At 33.6% G+C, this 16,968-nt stretch overlaps 1 protein-coding gene across 3 annotated transcripts in view; it reads left to right on the top strand.

The window, feature by feature from the left end:
• SP3 (Sp3 transcription factor) overlaps positions 1 to 15,584 on the top strand; it is a 54,097-nt gene extending 38,513 nt beyond the window's left edge. For all 3 annotated transcript variants that reach the window (XM_025850150.2, XM_073882325.1, XM_073882328.1), the window contains exons 5-7: positions 5,237 to 5,429; positions 10,732 to 10,928; positions 13,843 to 15,584. In XM_025850150.2, the coding sequence (XP_025705935.1) occupies positions 5,237 to 5,429; positions 10,732 to 10,928; positions 13,843 to 14,159 (707 nt within the window). In that variant the 3' untranslated portion in view covers positions 14,160 to 15,584. The remainder of the gene's footprint in view (positions 1 to 5,236; positions 5,430 to 10,731; positions 10,929 to 13,842) is intronic.
• Positions 15,585 to 16,968: the final 1,384 nt, after the last annotated feature.

Here is a 16,968-nt window from a genome sequence, read left to right on the forward strand (position 1 = left end):
CTTGATCTGTTGCCTCTAGGCAGTTTTCTCTGACCACTCTAAAATAGCCAGTACCTCACTCCTTTTACTTCCTGCCTCTCTTTACCATTTTTTCCATAACCCTTTATCACCTAAAATACTGTGGATATATTTACTTGTTCTGTCTTCTTCCAACTAAAAAGGAAGCTTGATAAAGGTATGAACTTCATTCATGTTAACTGTTTTATCCTTAGAACCTACAACAGTGACTGGCACATTGTTGTCATTCACATACTGAGTGAATAACATTATATTCTAAACATCAATTTATGGACTTATTTTTTGGAGCACACTCATCTTAAGGGTTTTGTTTTGTTTTAAATTCCTATGTTGGGGGAAGGTGTTACAATTGATTATATAGGAACTAAGAGATGAAACCACAACAAAAGAAGTTGACCAACACAGAATTCCTAAGTAATCTCCTATAGATTACTAAAAAAAAAATTATTTAGAATAATACTTGTATCGAAGTATAATTGAATATAAGTGTATTGAGTATATCGAATATACAGAAAAATGTAAAATCATATGTGTATAATTTGATGAATTTCCGTAAAATGAACACCTAGGAAAAATTACCACCCAGATCAAGAGAATAAGATATTACCAACAACCCAGCAGTCTCCCTGTCCCCAGCCATTACCCCTCTTAAAGGTAGGCAGTCACCATACAGTAGTTTTACCTGTTGTTTTGAGCTTTATATAAATGGAATTTCAAGAGAGTGAAAGCATGTGCGTGTGAGCCTTTTGTTTAAAATTATGTTTGTGACATTTGTTTCTTTTGCATATAGGTTGTTAATTTTCATTGTTTTAACATGTTTCGTTGTATGAATGAATATATCATGATTTATTTTCCATTCCAATACTAGTGGATATTGGAATTGTTTCATTTTTAGGGTGAATTTTTTTACTTTTGGTGTCATGTGTATGCATTTCTGTTGGAATAAAATTGCTTGAGATACAGGGTATACATAGGATTAGTTTTGGAAGATGTGGTCATAAGATTTTCCAAAGTTATACCAATTTACACATCCACCAGTAGTGTGGGAGAGTTTCAATTCCACTACTTTGCCAGCAGTTGCCCTGGTCTGTTGAATTTTAGCCGTCTAGGTGGTATGTAGGATAGCTCATTGTGATACTAATTTTTATTTTCCTGATACCTAATGTGTACTGTTTCATACTTTTGTGGGCCATTTTAATGGATTATTATTTCCCCTTTTTCTGAGCCTTGTAAATCGTAGACTTCTAAGAATAAGTAGGTACCACCTGTAGGACGTTAATAAATAGAGCACAATAAAAAATATTTTCCTAACATCTACACTAAGATATTGAGGAAGATGTAACCTTGACCACCTAGTACTGGAGACTTATTTTTAAGGTGTCTGTAATTAAACTGGTATGCAGTTGGCAAAGGGGAATTGTTTTGGATTTATTGGATTAATTAATATTATCATTAAGATTCTAAAATACCCCAGATTGTGTATGAGCAAGTGAAGTGATTAAAACTTGGTGTAACACTTGTTGGGGCAATTAATCTATTATTTTTAGTGAGCACTTTGTAGTCCTGCCCCCCCCCCCCCAGTAAATGGCTCTTAATCTTATAAAAAATCTCTTTATTATTTGCAGATAGAAGGAGCATAGAAAAGTAGAGGGCAAAGTCTTTCCAGGTAGATTATTACCTATATTGGAAGTTCCTCCTTAGGGAAGATTGTTCATTTAGTTAGATTGTATTTTCTGAGCACCCTGGAGTGAAGCATTCATTATCTAAAGGGATGTATGAGCCAGTACATCTAACTACCATAAGTATATATAAAGGAGATGATAGTTGAACTAGCCTTGAAGAATAAATGGAGGTTAGATGAAAAAGGAAAGAACTAGAAAACAGTCTAGGCAAAACGCACACACAAGAGAGTGTCATTGACAAAGGGCATATATTTTGAAAATGAGAATTTTAATGTTTTTAATACTGAAGTTGGAAGAGCAGGTTGGGGCCAGATTGAGGACATTCTTGAATACCACGTTAATGAGTTTGGTCTTTATACTGTAGAAAATAGAGAATTAGTGCAAGTATGGTTATCAGGAAAGTGATGCCATTAGATTCTTATTTAGGAAGAAAATTCTAGAAGCTGTGGAGAAGGTGGATTGACAAAAGAGGAAGATGAGAGGCTGGGAATGGACTGACAGGAGTCACCTAGAGTTGATAGTTTGAGCAATTAGGTGGCTTATAATGCTGTAAAACTAAGGAGGATGCAAGGAGAAAGTTTGGTAGGTGGACAAGATGTGTTCAGTTTATATGTTAGCTTTTATGTGCCTGTGTTGTGAATATTCATGTCCATGACACATCATTTAAACATATTTTGTAGGTTCCAGGAAGAGAATTAGCAATAGGAGCAGGAATGTGTTACAATACCCTCATCCCCTCGGTCAAGTTGCCCTTTCTCATCAGTTGCTTTTTTTCTTCTCTTTATGTCTGTAAAACTTTTCTTCTGTCTCTCTAGACTCCTTTGTCCATTCTTGATATTAGTATTTTGCCCTCCTTTTTACTTGCTGTCTTGTCACAATAATGTAAGACAAGCAGCTTTAAAAACATCTGATAAAATTCCTCATTTTATGGACTTCAAACTTACCCAACTTTGGATATATGTTATCCATATATTATGTCTTTTATTTAACTCATAAAGCTAGTACTGTGCAGTGTTTGTGCAAGTTACTTAAGTATTTTGTCATAGTGATGCAGATGGACATCTGATTATAAAGGAACAGAGATCAGTACTCATTTATGTTGTGTATTTGGAGGAATTTTATACATAGTCTAATTCTTCATTTCACTGAGGAAAGAGAAACCAATTTTCCCTTAATTTCCAGCTGTCGAATTCTCTCTGGGTCTGGAGTCTAGCACAGTTCATGGCACATAGTAGCTAATTATTTACTGGACGAATGAATATGGTTGTATCTTTTCTTACTTCATGTAATGGAGGAAATTGTGGCTAAACCATTAGCTAAACCTTTAAGTGCTGTGGCTTATCATCCCTTCCTCACATTTTAGGGATTTCAATCCTGTATTTTCAGCCTGTCTGTAATGGATCTTTCTCATAAGCATTTAAACATGTTCAGGTTTTTCCTGTCTTTAAAAACAAAACACTCCTCCCCTTAACTCTCCTCTTTGGTCCCATTAAGCTACTGCCATGTTTTTGTCTCTCAAACCAGACTTCTTGAAAAACTTAATCTGTACTTTATATTAAACACTTTCTCACTTCTTGCCCATGTTCTTAGTTTAGTTTCTTCATTTATCTGCAAGATTTGATGTTGACTACTTCCTTTCTTTCTTGAAATACATTCTTTGCTTTCTTTGATGTAGCACATTTTCCTGGATACTAATTTCCTTTGCAGGTTCCTCCTCTTCTGCTGGTTCCTTAAATGTTTGTATTCCTCATAGGCTACTTTTTTTCTCATTCTATTTACAGTTGTGGAGTGATCTCACCTACTTCTTTGGATGGACTCCCATCACTGTATATATGCTGAGAATTTCTTTTTCTTTCTTTTTTTTTTAAGATTTATATATTTACTTTAAGAGCAGGTGTGCACAAGTGGGGGGAGGGGCAGAAGAAGAAGGGGGAGAGAATCTCAAGCAGACTCCCCGCTGAGCATGGAGCCTGATACAGGACTCAGTCACACAACTCTGAGATCATGACCTGAGCCAAAACCAAGAGTTAGGTGCTCAACCGACTGAGCCACCCAACAGCCCTATACTGATAATTTCTGTATCTAGCACTTGCCTCTTTTTTTTTTTTTTTTTTTTTAAAGCTCCCGAGCTGTAGGTCCCAACTTCTTTGTTTGTATGTCTCATAAACAGTTCAGGCTCCGTGGTCTTGAACCTTGAGCTCATTAATTGTCCTTCTTTACCTCTATTTGGACCTTTTCCAGTATTCCTGTCTTAGTGAATGGTACCACTATCTACCCTGTTGCCCAGGCCAGACTCCCCTTTCTTCCTACTTTTCTGCCTGATTCTTAGTTGTGGTTATTCTGATAAAATAAACCAGTTTTATTTATTTATTTATTTATTTTTAAAGATTTTATTTATTTATTTGAGAGAGAGAGAATGAGAGATAGCACGAGAGGGGGGAGGGTCAGAGGGAGAAGCAGACTCCCTGCTGAGCAAGGAGCCCGATGTGGGACTCGATCCGGGGACTCCAGGATCATGACCTGAGCCGAAGGCAGTCGCTTAACCAACTGAGCCATCCAGGCGCCCAAAATAAACCAGTTTTAAACTGTTTGAGGCATTTTTCTTGATTGTTGGCTATATATTCTAGTTTTTATTAGTTTAAATTCGGGAGTTACTAGGCACATTTGATTTTTTTAAGGCTATTTTTGTCCCAATTATTAGTGACTGATTTAGATCTAAAATAATAAGTTTCTGTTTTACAAGAATTTGTTTTATCAAAGATGGTTATATTCAGTATTTGTTCTAAATCCTGTATTATTTCTTTAAAAAAGTTTTCTGAGATGAAAAATCCTCTTTGTTTCACATAGAAAATGATATCGTATCATTATCAGTATAAATAAAGATGATTGGCTCTGCTGAGAAAAATGGCATAACTTGCTGCCATGTCCGCTCTTCCTTACCATTGCATCCTCATTCTGTTTCCCAGTCTGGTTTGTAATAAAACTCCTTGAAAAAAGAAACTGTCTCATAGTTCTGTACCCTCTCGCACCATGATGTTATGGCTATTGTAGATATTTTAGTAATGATTGACTTAATTTAAAGCTTAAATTTGTGAGTAACAGATTCAAGTGAATGACCCCTTCTTTTGCATTCACATAGTACCTATAGATAGGGATGATTAATTGATACAGGTTATGAAAAAGGTTTAAGGCATTAGAATTTGTTCTGATCTGAATTGACTGTTGGATTTCTTGACTAGTTGAACAATATATAATTGAAGTTTCGAAATTGATGATTCAGCTTGCTAAAAAAAATTGTTTTTCTTATAAAAAGCAAGCTCTCATGCTGGCTTTATTCCCTTTTTTGGCTGAATTCTTTGGTATTTAGAATGAAATAGAAATAGTTTTAAAAGAATAAGTCACAATAAGGACCAATGGTTATGTTCCACAAACATGAGTTTTGACTTTTACATAGTATTCACCTTATCTAGGGGCTCAGATCTCATGCTTTTTGGGCCAGTGGGCTGCTTCTCATCTGTATTTGCTTTTTTCTTTAGATATTAGGATCAAGGAAGAAGAGCCTGATCCTGAAGAGTGGCAGCTCAGTGGCGATTCTACATTGAATACCAATGATCTAACACACTTAAGAGTACAGGTGGTAGATGAAGAAGGGGACCAACAACATCAAGAAGGAAAAAGACTTCGGAGGGTAGCTTGCACCTGTCCCAACTGTAAAGAAGGTGGTGGGAGGTATGCACACATGAAACATACTCTTTTTTTTTTAAAGGCTGCTAATATCATCACCCTAATTTTTGAAATACTGCATGCTGTATCACTTAATTATGGGAACTTACTCATTACATGATCATTTTGTGTGTATGTCTGTATGAGTGTGGCAGAAAAAGAGAACAAATATGTAAGATAGAATTTTCAGATATAAACGCCTTTTCTGAAATTAAAGTTACTTAATTTGCCTTAAAAAAAAAAATGTAGCAGATGCCATTTAATAGGCCCATATCAGAAATTAGCCTATTTGCAAACCAGCAATGAGATTTGCCTAAATAAGATAAAGTTGATTTTTAGCTTGAGAATAGCAGTCATATAAAAATGAGTTCAGAAATAGTTGATAAGCATAAACATTTTCTAAACATTTTCTATTTTCAACAGAAATGAATAATAAGCCTAATGATGGAATTTTTTAAAAAAGTGGAACTGTAGTATTTCAATTTAGTGCTTTAAAAAAATAAATGTTAAGACAGAATAACATGACAGGAAAAACTAAAAACAGATTACTGATTATATTAAATGTGGATGGGTTAAGCTTAATAATTAAGAACTTGAAACTCAGATCATTTTTAAAAAATGGAATCCAGCCTTATGTTGATTATAAGGAACATCTCAAACTGACTGGCACAGGAGTGTTGAAGATAAAGGGATGGAAATAGATATATTAGGCAAATGTTAACAAGAAACCTTGGATAGCAATGTTACTATTAGGCAATGAAGGATTAAGGTGAATATCATTAAATGGATAAATAGGGGTAGGTTTCTTAATAATACAAAATTTTCACCATAACTTTGAAATACATAGAGCAAAAACTGATAGAACACTGTAAAGACATAGAGATCAAATCCCCAGTCCTAGTGAAAAGCCTTAACACATCTCTCCCAGAAACAGTTTAAATTTAGACCAAATATACTATTAATTCAGTTAATGAACTTCATCTATTAGAAATAGCCTTTCTTGCTGCCTTTGAGTTGGTGCTATTAGTTGATTTGCACATTGGCCAGTCCACTCGCAGTGATGGTAATAATGACTAATAACTGCTAACATTGAGAGTTTTAGACCGTCTCATAAGTGAGGCACAGAGAGGTTGAATTGCAAGTGAGATTTGGACCCAGTGTCTAACTCCAGAGCCTTAACCACTAAACTGTACTTACTGCCTCACAAGTAGATTTGCTTCTGCATCTGATCCTAAGGTTATTTGTATTTACTGGTAATCTAATTGTTTGAAATATTTATTCTTTGAAATGTTTTGGTCAATTTAAATAAGTAAATGTGGAATTTTGGTTAGGCAATAACTTTTCTGAAACTTACTCTCATTTTTAGAATAACTTTCAAGATAAATTGTTCATGAAAATCAAATCTAATTGAGGGTCAAGTCTGGCCTATGTTTTACTTGTCATTTTCTTGAAAATCCTTTAGATTTGTTTTTATTAAACTAAAACATGCACATAAAAATTCAGAAACACAGAATAATGTTAAAAGAATACCAAACTTAACCCATATCAAGATAACCATTATAACATTTTTTTTATATATCCTTCCACATTTTACGTATCTTTTAAAGTGGAACCATCCTATTCTTACTGTTTTGCCTGTTTGTGCTCTTATTTTGAAAAATTTTGTGACCATATTTCCAAGTCTATATAGAGTCTACGTTAATTTTTTAATGGCTGTTCTATTATTGTATGGATGCATAAGAATTTAATATCTTTTTTGAGAGTTTATTATTGTCATTCCAATCCTTACACATACATTTTTGCACATTTGCCTGATTACTTTGTCAGTGTACGTTGGCAGAAATGAAATTGTTGGATCAAAGGGAATTGTCTGCTTTTCTGTCTGTATCAAGTTATACTCCTACCAGTGTTGTATGAGAGTATCTGCTTTCCCACACCCTTGCCAACAATGGATTTCACATTTTTTTAATACCTTTTAAAGTCTGACAGATGAAAAATAATTCCTCATTATTGTTTCATTTAGTATATTTTTAGTTACATTGTGAGATTCATTTTTTGGGATGTTATTTTACCATTTTAAAATTTCTGTTGTGAATTATTTGTCTTTTGTGAATCTGTTAACAGTTTGTGTGTTTAACTGTCATATATGCAGATATTTTTTTCCTAGTTTTACATCGTCTTTCAACTTTGTCAGTGGTTTGCATAATGCATTGTTAATACAAGTAAAAAAAGAAGAGTTCCATCACTTAATTTATGCACAAAATTTTTAGTTGGTCAGTCTTTATGAAATACCTTATAAGGAGACTTGACTTTAAATTTTTTCTAGAACTTTTGTGAATTTTTTTTTAAAAACTTACTCTAAGCAATCAAAATTGAAGTCTTTAAGAAAAAACTGTATTGTTTCTTAGAGCTAATTTGAACAAACTTCAACTAACATACATGATAGGCACAATTGTGTCATTGACAGTTGCTGCATCTAATTAATAGAAGCATAGCATATAGTAAATCCAGAACATTCCAAAGTATTCTGCAAAGGTGAAGTAGGGAGTACTTTAAAAATTTTGGAATATTGGCCTTTTTTCCTTAGCCATATTCTTTACACACACACACACGTATATGTATGTACAAAGTGACAACTTTAGAGAACAAAATTTTGTTTACCTTCTTGAGCAAGGTGTAAAATATAATTATTTTATATTTATATTATAAAAATATAAAATATAATTATTTAAAATTGTATTCATCTGGGCATTTAACCAATATTTATTAAGCAGAACCAGCCTTCAGAAACTTTTTACTCTAGTCGGAGAGACAAATAATTTTAATAGAGTAAATTCTAAAGGCATTATTGTTATGTGGGTTTTGTGTGGATTAAACATTGATCCATATTTTAAAAATTTTCTTCTCTGTCAGCATTTCAGTTGGTGTCTCATTTCTCCCATCCCAAGCAAGAGAAAGCACTTGATATACTTAACTTTTAATTCCCATACTGAGAATTAGCTTTATTTATTCTCTGTCACTCTGTTTTGGCATTGTTAAGTTATTGAGAAAAAGTTTAGGCAATCAGGAATAGAAGCTTAAAATTGTTTTTTTCTAGGTTGTATATTAGGTATTAGTGGTCTGATTATGTAAATCAAGAAGAAAACTTATAGCCAAATCTTTTATTACCTTTTTATTTGTTGAGAAAGTCAGTGCTCCTCCTTCATATCACATGCCATAAATCCATATCTAGCATATATAGATATTATCTTGAATAACATTTTCTTTTTAAATAGAAACTTGGTCCCGGGTATTGGGCTTTTCCTTTACATTACATATATTTGTGTGCATCCCTGTCCCCATTTTTTTTTTCTTAGATGCCTATCCCATTTTCAAAGAGAATTTTTGTTCTCTTAAATTCAGCTGAAAATATCTTTCCCGGGCGTTTTGGTTCTTTGAGAACCCAGATTCATTACTGTAATTTATTACAATCTTGTGCTTTGTTAGTGCTCTTAAGCTAAATTTTGCTAAGTTAGTAAAATAGCACTTTTGAGTATAAAAGCACATCAATTCACTCGAGTGGTATGCTTAGCATAGAGGCAAGAAGTCATGAATACAAGAGTGAACTGAATTGGGTTCTCTGTGAAATTGCTATGGTGAACACAATATGTAAAATTGGTTTGTACACCAATAATCACAAACATTGCTCTTTTTCTTAGGGCTGTTTAAGAATAAAATAAATTTTAAAAGCTAAATTAAATGGAAATATTGGCTTTGGTTAATACTTTGGCATTGCAGGTGAGCCAGAAAAACCTGTTTCACTCAACTCAGCTCTTGGAAAAGAGTTGTAGAAATTGGGGGTGGACTGGAGCAGAAACTAGAATTGTGTTAGATTATGACGTCCTTGCCCTTAAGACAACAGCATGACTCCTCCTTGTCTTTACTTATGCTATTCCTCTGCCTGGAATGCCTTCCCTCCTTTCTATCTAAATCCTACCCACCTCTTCCACGAAGCCTTCTCTAACTACTGGAGCCCACATTGATGTCTCCCTGTTCAGAACACCTATGGCATCTAACAGCCAGCACTGCACCGTTTAGCACTGTTTGTCCTATGGCAATTTCACATGCTACTGAGTGTGAGTACATTAAAATATAAATGTGGGGAAATATGCATTTTTCCAGTAAAATTTGAAAAACGATAGGTATAATATATAAAGGAGGATTTGCAGGCTTATGGAAAGTTCACAGGCTATACCTAGACTGTGAGATTGTGGGAGGAGGGGAAGTCGGGGTTCTTAAATGTACCTTTTTTTAAATCTCAGAAACATTGCAAAGTTTATATTATTTTGACAGTGAGTCTAAAATGTCATGTTTTTTGTGAACTCATTTATTTTTATTCAGTAACTAGCCTATTTTTTTTTTTTTTGAGCTTGAGTAACAACATTTTCTATAGTGTTTAATATTTATTTGAATATCAGTTCTGGAATCAAAAAAGTTTTCTTCTTGCTTAGGCCAAAATACTTGTGTTCATTCATCTAATAAGCACATATCCCCCAAACCTTGTTCTTGGTATCAAATACTAAAATGTAACAAACGTCAAATTTTGCGCTGTGGAGAACTGTATTTTTATTATATCACTGATGTATATAATTTGGGATATCTTTGCATGGTTAATATGAAGGGAATTTTAATTGTAAAGATAATTTTGATTTATATTTATTTCATATAGTGCTAAAGGAGCTGAGACAATAGCTTTGTCTAGATTTTTTCCTTTGATTTTTTCTCCAAGTCAGTGTATACTCAGGGTGTGGCTATACAAATACATGAATAAATATGCTTAAGTCATGTTAAAGTCTGCTTAAGGTGCCTATCTGTTTTTAAATGTACCTGTGATTAGTTTTGCAGTCATTTCTTGGTTTTAATTTTTAAATTAGCTGACATCATGACTTTGAATAGACCATTTAGTTTCTTATACAACTAACATAATGTGGATTGGGCCTATGCATCAAATTTGTGAATGGTTCTGACAGAATAATAAAAAGCTTTATTTATACATTCTTTATGAAATGTCCTTTTAAGTTATGTAATTCTTGAGCATATTTACATTTGGACAGCAATCATATTAATTCTGAAGTAAAATTAATATGTAATACTTACATGTTTGAGACATACAAATTTTTATTTAAATTGATTTTAAATAGTCTTGGTTTCTGATTGACCTCATGGTGATAATGTCTTCTATTTGAAATTCAACACGGGAATATATAAGTGGTAATGTTTATTTGAATATTTTCATATAAGTGTATATTATTCTTTGTGTGTTTTTTAGAGGTACCAATCTTGGGAAAAAGAAGCAACACATTTGTCATATACCAGGATGTGGTAAAGTCTATGGGAAGACCTCACATCTGAGAGCTCATCTGCGTTGGCATTCTGGGGAACGCCCTTTTGTTTGTAACTGGATGTTCTGTGGTAAAAGATTTACTCGAAGTGATGAATTACAGAGGCACAGAAGAACACATACAGGTTACTAATATTTACTTTTACCAGACAAAAATGAATTACAGGGCTACATACTACCTTGAAGTTTGTTTTTTTTTTTTTTAAGCATACTTTACTGATCTGTATCTTTTAAAATATGACCAGTTAATCCATTTTTTATCTTCAGCAATACCAATTTAAAAACAATTCCGGGCCCGTGGGTGGCTCAGTCGCTAAGCATCTGCCTTTGGCTCAGGTCATGATCCCAGGGTCCTGGGATCAAGTCCCATGTTGTGCTCCCTGCTCAGAGGGGATCCTCCTTCACTTTCTTCCTCTGCCTGCCGCTTCCTCTGCTTGTGCTCTCTCTGTCTCTGTCAAATAAATAAAATCTTGAAAAAGAAAAACAATAATTCCAAATAAGCCAATATGGCTTACCTTGTAAAATAATATTTTATTTTATTCGGACTTTGGTTAGCTTTTTCCTCCCTTTTTAGTTAGCTTTTTTTGTTTTGCTTTAACATCATTGAATGTCTTAAGCCACACTTAATGCTATTGTTGTTTGTTATGTTAACATTTTAAAGATTTATTTTATTTCTTTCTTTCTTTTAGAGTATGGAGGGGAGGGGCAGAGGGAGATGGAGAGAGCATCTTAAGCAGACTCCTCGCCAAGCGCGGAGCCAGATGCCAGGCGATCTCATGACCCTGAAATCATGACCTGAACTGAACCCAAGAGTTGGCCACTTAACTGGCTGCACCACCCAGGCGCCCCCTATATTAACATTTTAAATTAGTTGTCTGCTTTTACTCTTGACCTTTCTTACTCTTCTTCCTCAATACTACAATAAAGAGTAATTCCTTTTTTTCTGATAAATTCAAGCATTTCACCTTTTCTCGTTTTAATATCTGTGAGGTAAGCAAAAAACATTGCATTGAGGATTAACCAAGATGTTATTGATGGAAAGACTCTTTGATTTAATTGTTTTTACACGGTATTCTGTGGTTATGTGAAATGAGCCTAGGAATGACACAAACTAAATCCTAACTTAATATATTATCTTAGAGATAGTTTTCTCTTGCTACCATATGATGGTCAAGGTAGTCATCAGTCTATGCTCAACACTGAAGAATTGAAAAATCTGTATTTAGTCACTAGAGAGCTTAGATGGAAGAAGCATGGTGAAATGAAAGACGTGTTGGTTTTTGAAGTCTCCTAGATCTGGATTCAAATCCAGGTTCTCTGTTAGATTAGGCAAATAAGCTGTCTCTCACTCTGCTCTCACACCTCCTACGTTCTCTCTAAATATATAAAATAACCTGTGAAGTATGTAGTAGTATATATATTACGTGTTCTACTTGTTTTATTTTCTGTCTCACTTGTTAGGTAGGTAGATGAGCTTATTATTAAACTGTTTGAAACTGCAGCAGTGTAGGAAAGTCAATAAAGTATGCTCAGAGGCAGAGATCATTACTGCTTAGGATAGTAAGGGCTTATTGGGTAGTGGGCTGGGATAGTAGACTTTAAGATGGCCTGATGACAGAATTTTCATCTGTGGAATTTGATCAGCAGGGTATAAAAAGGAATAATGTAAAAGGAAAAAAAAGTTGATCAAATGAATGTGGGAAGCACTTGGTTAAACAGGGTCACAGCAAGTACCTTCAGGGCAGCACCTCTTAGGACCTTTAATTGCACGTTAGCAAGACTGTATCTGTAAGTGGGGAGATGTGTGGTATGCGTAGCATTTCCCAACTTCCTCTGATTGTTGTGCCATTTTCCATGGAGCATCTTTCAAGATTAATTCCAAGAGAAACTTTGGGAAATAATTTCCTGGAAGAATAGAATAGTATGTGAATAGAAGAGGCGAGAGACCATTTGCCATGAGTGAAGATGAGAGTCTGTACAGCACATTTCTCTTAATAAGTAGGATTGAGCCACAAAGAGGTCCTTTTAAGTTAGGCAGTAGAGAATTTAAACTAGTTATCTGCAAGTTACTTTTGTATTCCCATACCACTTAGTATAATGATGGAATTTTACACTGTAAAACAATTTGGTATTTAAAGAAGATTTGTCTGGCATTGATTTATTGGATTGGAGAGGGAATGACTTAAGGTGTCATCAGAGCATAGATCAGGCAGGAAGCCTGGTGAAGACCTACTTAGGGTGGAGGTGCTGGAACGAGATCGGTAAGAATTTTAAAGGAAATTAATTAAGAAAATACATGATTTGTTTATTGATTGATTTCTCTTTGGATTCCCTTTAGATTGGCCTTTTGCTTTATCTTCCAGTAATTCTCTTACATAGTAGGTCTCCAACATTAAATAGACTTCCAGCCTGTCTTTTGTATTTAAAAAACGTATTTCATTCATGCTGGGAAATAAATTTAGGCATGAGGGTCTTAAGTTAACTTTAATATCATGATATATCGGCTTGCTCTTGACTGTTCCAGCTAAAATCAAGTCATCTAGCCATCTCCATTATTCCTCGGATTACTCAGTCTTAATGGACCTCAAGCTTGTGTTTTTGCTTTAATCTCAAAGTACTCTGCATGGTTACTTGAATTCACATTTAAGAGTTGAAGGTTTAGTTATCATGGATATGACATGTTAATAATATCTTAAATAACAGTATACTCTTTCAAGAAGTCATTTTTTAGCTGTATGGTATCTTTCTTGTAACAGATGCTTCAAAACTATTGGCATAGTTGAAATATTAAAGTCTTATCTGAGTATCAGTCTATAATGTTTGAAGATCGCTTCTCATCGGAAAGTAAAGATGACAGATTTATTTTGAGGGAAAATACTCTAAGAGAGAAATCTTGCAAGGGCAGCTCATGATACTAATACAGTTTTAATTGAACTCTGCTTTCTGTCCCTGTCAGTTAGGTTGGCTTTCTTTCTCAGCAAACGATCAGTCTATTAATGTTGAATTTAAAAAATTGAGTAACAATTTTTTTTTTAACAGGTGAGAAGAAATTTGTTTGTCCAGAATGTTCAAAACGCTTTATGAGAAGTGACCACCTTGCCAAACATATTAAAACACATCAGAATAAAAAAGGTATTCACTCTAGCAGTACAGTGCTGGCATCTGTGGAAGCTGCACGAGATGATACTTTGATTACTGCAGGAGGAACAACACTTATCCTTGCCAATATTCAACAAGGTTCTGTTTCAGGGATAGGAACTGTTAATACTTCCACCACCAGCAATCAAGATATCCTTACCAACACTGAAATACCTTTACAGCTTGTCACAGTTTCTGGAAATGAGACAATGGAGTAAATATTACACAAATACTTATTCATTGTGGTTATTTTTATACAGTAGTGAGAAGAATATTGTTCCTAAGTTCTTAGATATCTTTTTATTGATGTGCAAAAATTTTTGGATTGACAGTAACTTGGTTATACATGACACTGAAATGCCTTACTTTGTATGATATTCCATAGTATATTAAAAATGGTAAAATTGCATGGGTTTTGTAGGTACTTTTGGAATCTAGAAGAAATGAAATTTTACCAAGTTATATAAAGAGAAAATTGAATTTAACAATGCGAATGGTAGTCTAACCAAATGCATCAATCCTGTGTGGTTTAGTGTAAAAATGAGAACATGTTGGTATTTATCTATTGTAAGATAAAAAAAAGTTGGTGGGTGAAAGAAATCATGTTATGATAAAAAAAATTTTTGTAATTTTCTTGATGACTGGAATTTTTATTATGCATAACTGACAAATCAAGTTTCCAAGCAAATGTTACATAGTGTAGGCTTTACTTAGCTTATCAATTTGTCATTTTGAAGCTAATTATTTTAATTAGGTTAACTATGTACAATATTTTAAGCATTACTCTTGTAAGATTTTGAAAACTACATTTTAACATGGAACTCTAGGGATAGTCACCTTTTAAATCCTGTTGAAAAGCCATGTTTAAGATTTAATTTGCCAAAATAATGTCTTGTTAATATTCTTTCAATAACGAAGTTGGGCAATATAACCAATGTTTAAAAAAAAGTTTAAAATGTATAGGTTGAGGCATTTGGGTGGTAAGAAAATGTTACAGTGAATTATCCCTTTTCTTGAATATTGGAGGACCAAAAAAAATAAGGTGTATTGCGTCTTAGCAGTGATTTTTTTATCCAATCTTGTTTCCAAAAACCATATGTCTGCCAGGGCCTTAAAAGCCATCATGTAAATTACCAGTAAAGTATAACATATGCAAACATAACAAAATCACTTCCATAGTGACGATACTCCAACCATATGGATATTAGTCATAGAAAACTAGAGGTTTATGATATTTTTTTAAGTCTTTTTTTTTTTTGTCTAGGTAGTCAGTCTGCACTTAAATATCAACCATTTTCCTTTTTTGCTTCTTCCCTTTAAATTTATATGTATCCAGTACATTTAATTGAGAAATGTATGTTTTTTTATTATGCTGTATTTTCTTTTTATTTTTTAATTATTGTTTATATTTTCAATTATTAAAAAAATGTACAAAATGCAGTTTCATTGCTGGTCTTGTAAGAGCTCTACAGTTTTCCTAAATGTACACCTATAACTGCAGCAGTTCACCTATTTCAAAAATTTGGAATTCTGTTCATTTGTTATTCTTAAGACCACCTCAAATTTAAAGGCTACCTTATTGTACGTTTAAAGTGTATTATAACAGTGTGGTAGTTAATAAAACACTATTTTTTTTCTTTTGAGTTTGTTGTATTCCTATGCATTTTGCAGTGGTATGGGGTAAGAAAAATCTGTGTGGTTTATTTTCTTCATCTTAGTCTTTTGTTCACAGATTCTTGATTTCAGACACTAAAATTACTGTGAGCAGATATATTTACTTGGAAGAGCAGGGGCACTAACAGATTACTAATTTTTCACCTGAGAATGAACTAATTATTAAATAAAACTTTTGAAAAAATCTTTTAACTCTTAAGTCCACATTGATTCATGTTAATTGTAATAATGTCATTTTGCAAACCTTGTTTCCCTTGTTAAAGCAGTGCAGAATATTTTGATTTATTGAAAACTTGAATTTACATGAAGACTCTTGAAAACTTGGTAACATGTTTTGGTAAACCATGGCAAGAGTTATTTGAAAGTTATGTTTCGGGTTTATGTATGTCTAACGATAAAAGCAGAGTAAGAGGAAGGGAGAAGTTAATAGTGACTTTATTTTAGATATTTTAAAACTAAAAGTCCCAATTACTTTCCACATGTGTACAGTGGGGGTAAAGATTAAGATTTCCATTGTCTCTTTTCTGGGCCCAATCTGATACTGTCAGTAATATCTTTGCATAGGACAACTCTAGATACACATAAAAACACAGGCAGAGTTTTGTTAAATATGAGACTTAGGCTTGTGATGTGCAATAGGAAGTATTACTTGAATTATAGAAATTAATGGAATATACAGTTATTTTGAAGTTAACAAGGACTAGAATTTGAATCTTTAAACTCCTTCAGATAATTTTTAGAATTTTTTTCACTATTGAGGATGTGTGAAGAGGATTATGTGAGACGGTTGCTCACTTGAGCAAAATACCCATTAAGTCAGGAGATTAAAAATCTTTTTAGAGTGTGATAGAGATGTTTTAAAATAATATTGAAATTCTACAGTAAGTTTATAGTTTTTTTTTTAAGATTTTATTTATTTGACAGAGTCAGAGTGAGAGAGGGAACACAAGCAGGGGGAATGGGAGAGGGAGAAGCAAGCTTCCTGCCGAGCGGGGAGTGCAATGCGGGGCTTGATTCCAGGACCCTGGGATCATGACCTGAGCTGAAGGCAGATGCTTAACGACTGAGCCACCCAGGCGCCCCTTTTGATCCATGAGTTTCCAAGCATATTTTACCAGTTCTTAGAGCATGAATACAATGAAGAAAGTAAGTAGTCCTGAAAACTAAATAAGTTTTTGGATTTTAAAGAGTGCCCACTAGGAATATGTCAGTGAGCTTTGAATCTCTGCCTAACAAAAAAATGAGTATTCCACCTCAGCCTAGGTGATTTCAAATATTTCTATTTTTGTATTTAAAAATGCTGAATATATTGATTTTTTTTCTAGTTATAGAATCAATATTGAGTATATTAAT

This window comes from Callorhinus ursinus, unplaced genomic scaffold, assembly GCF_003265705.2.
Source record: "Callorhinus ursinus isolate GAN/ISIS: 27379988/994484 unplaced genomic scaffold, GSC_fseal_2.0 scaffold2, whole genome shotgun sequence".
NCBI classification, from domain to species: Eukaryota; Metazoa; Chordata; class Mammalia; order Carnivora; family Otariidae; genus Callorhinus; species Callorhinus ursinus.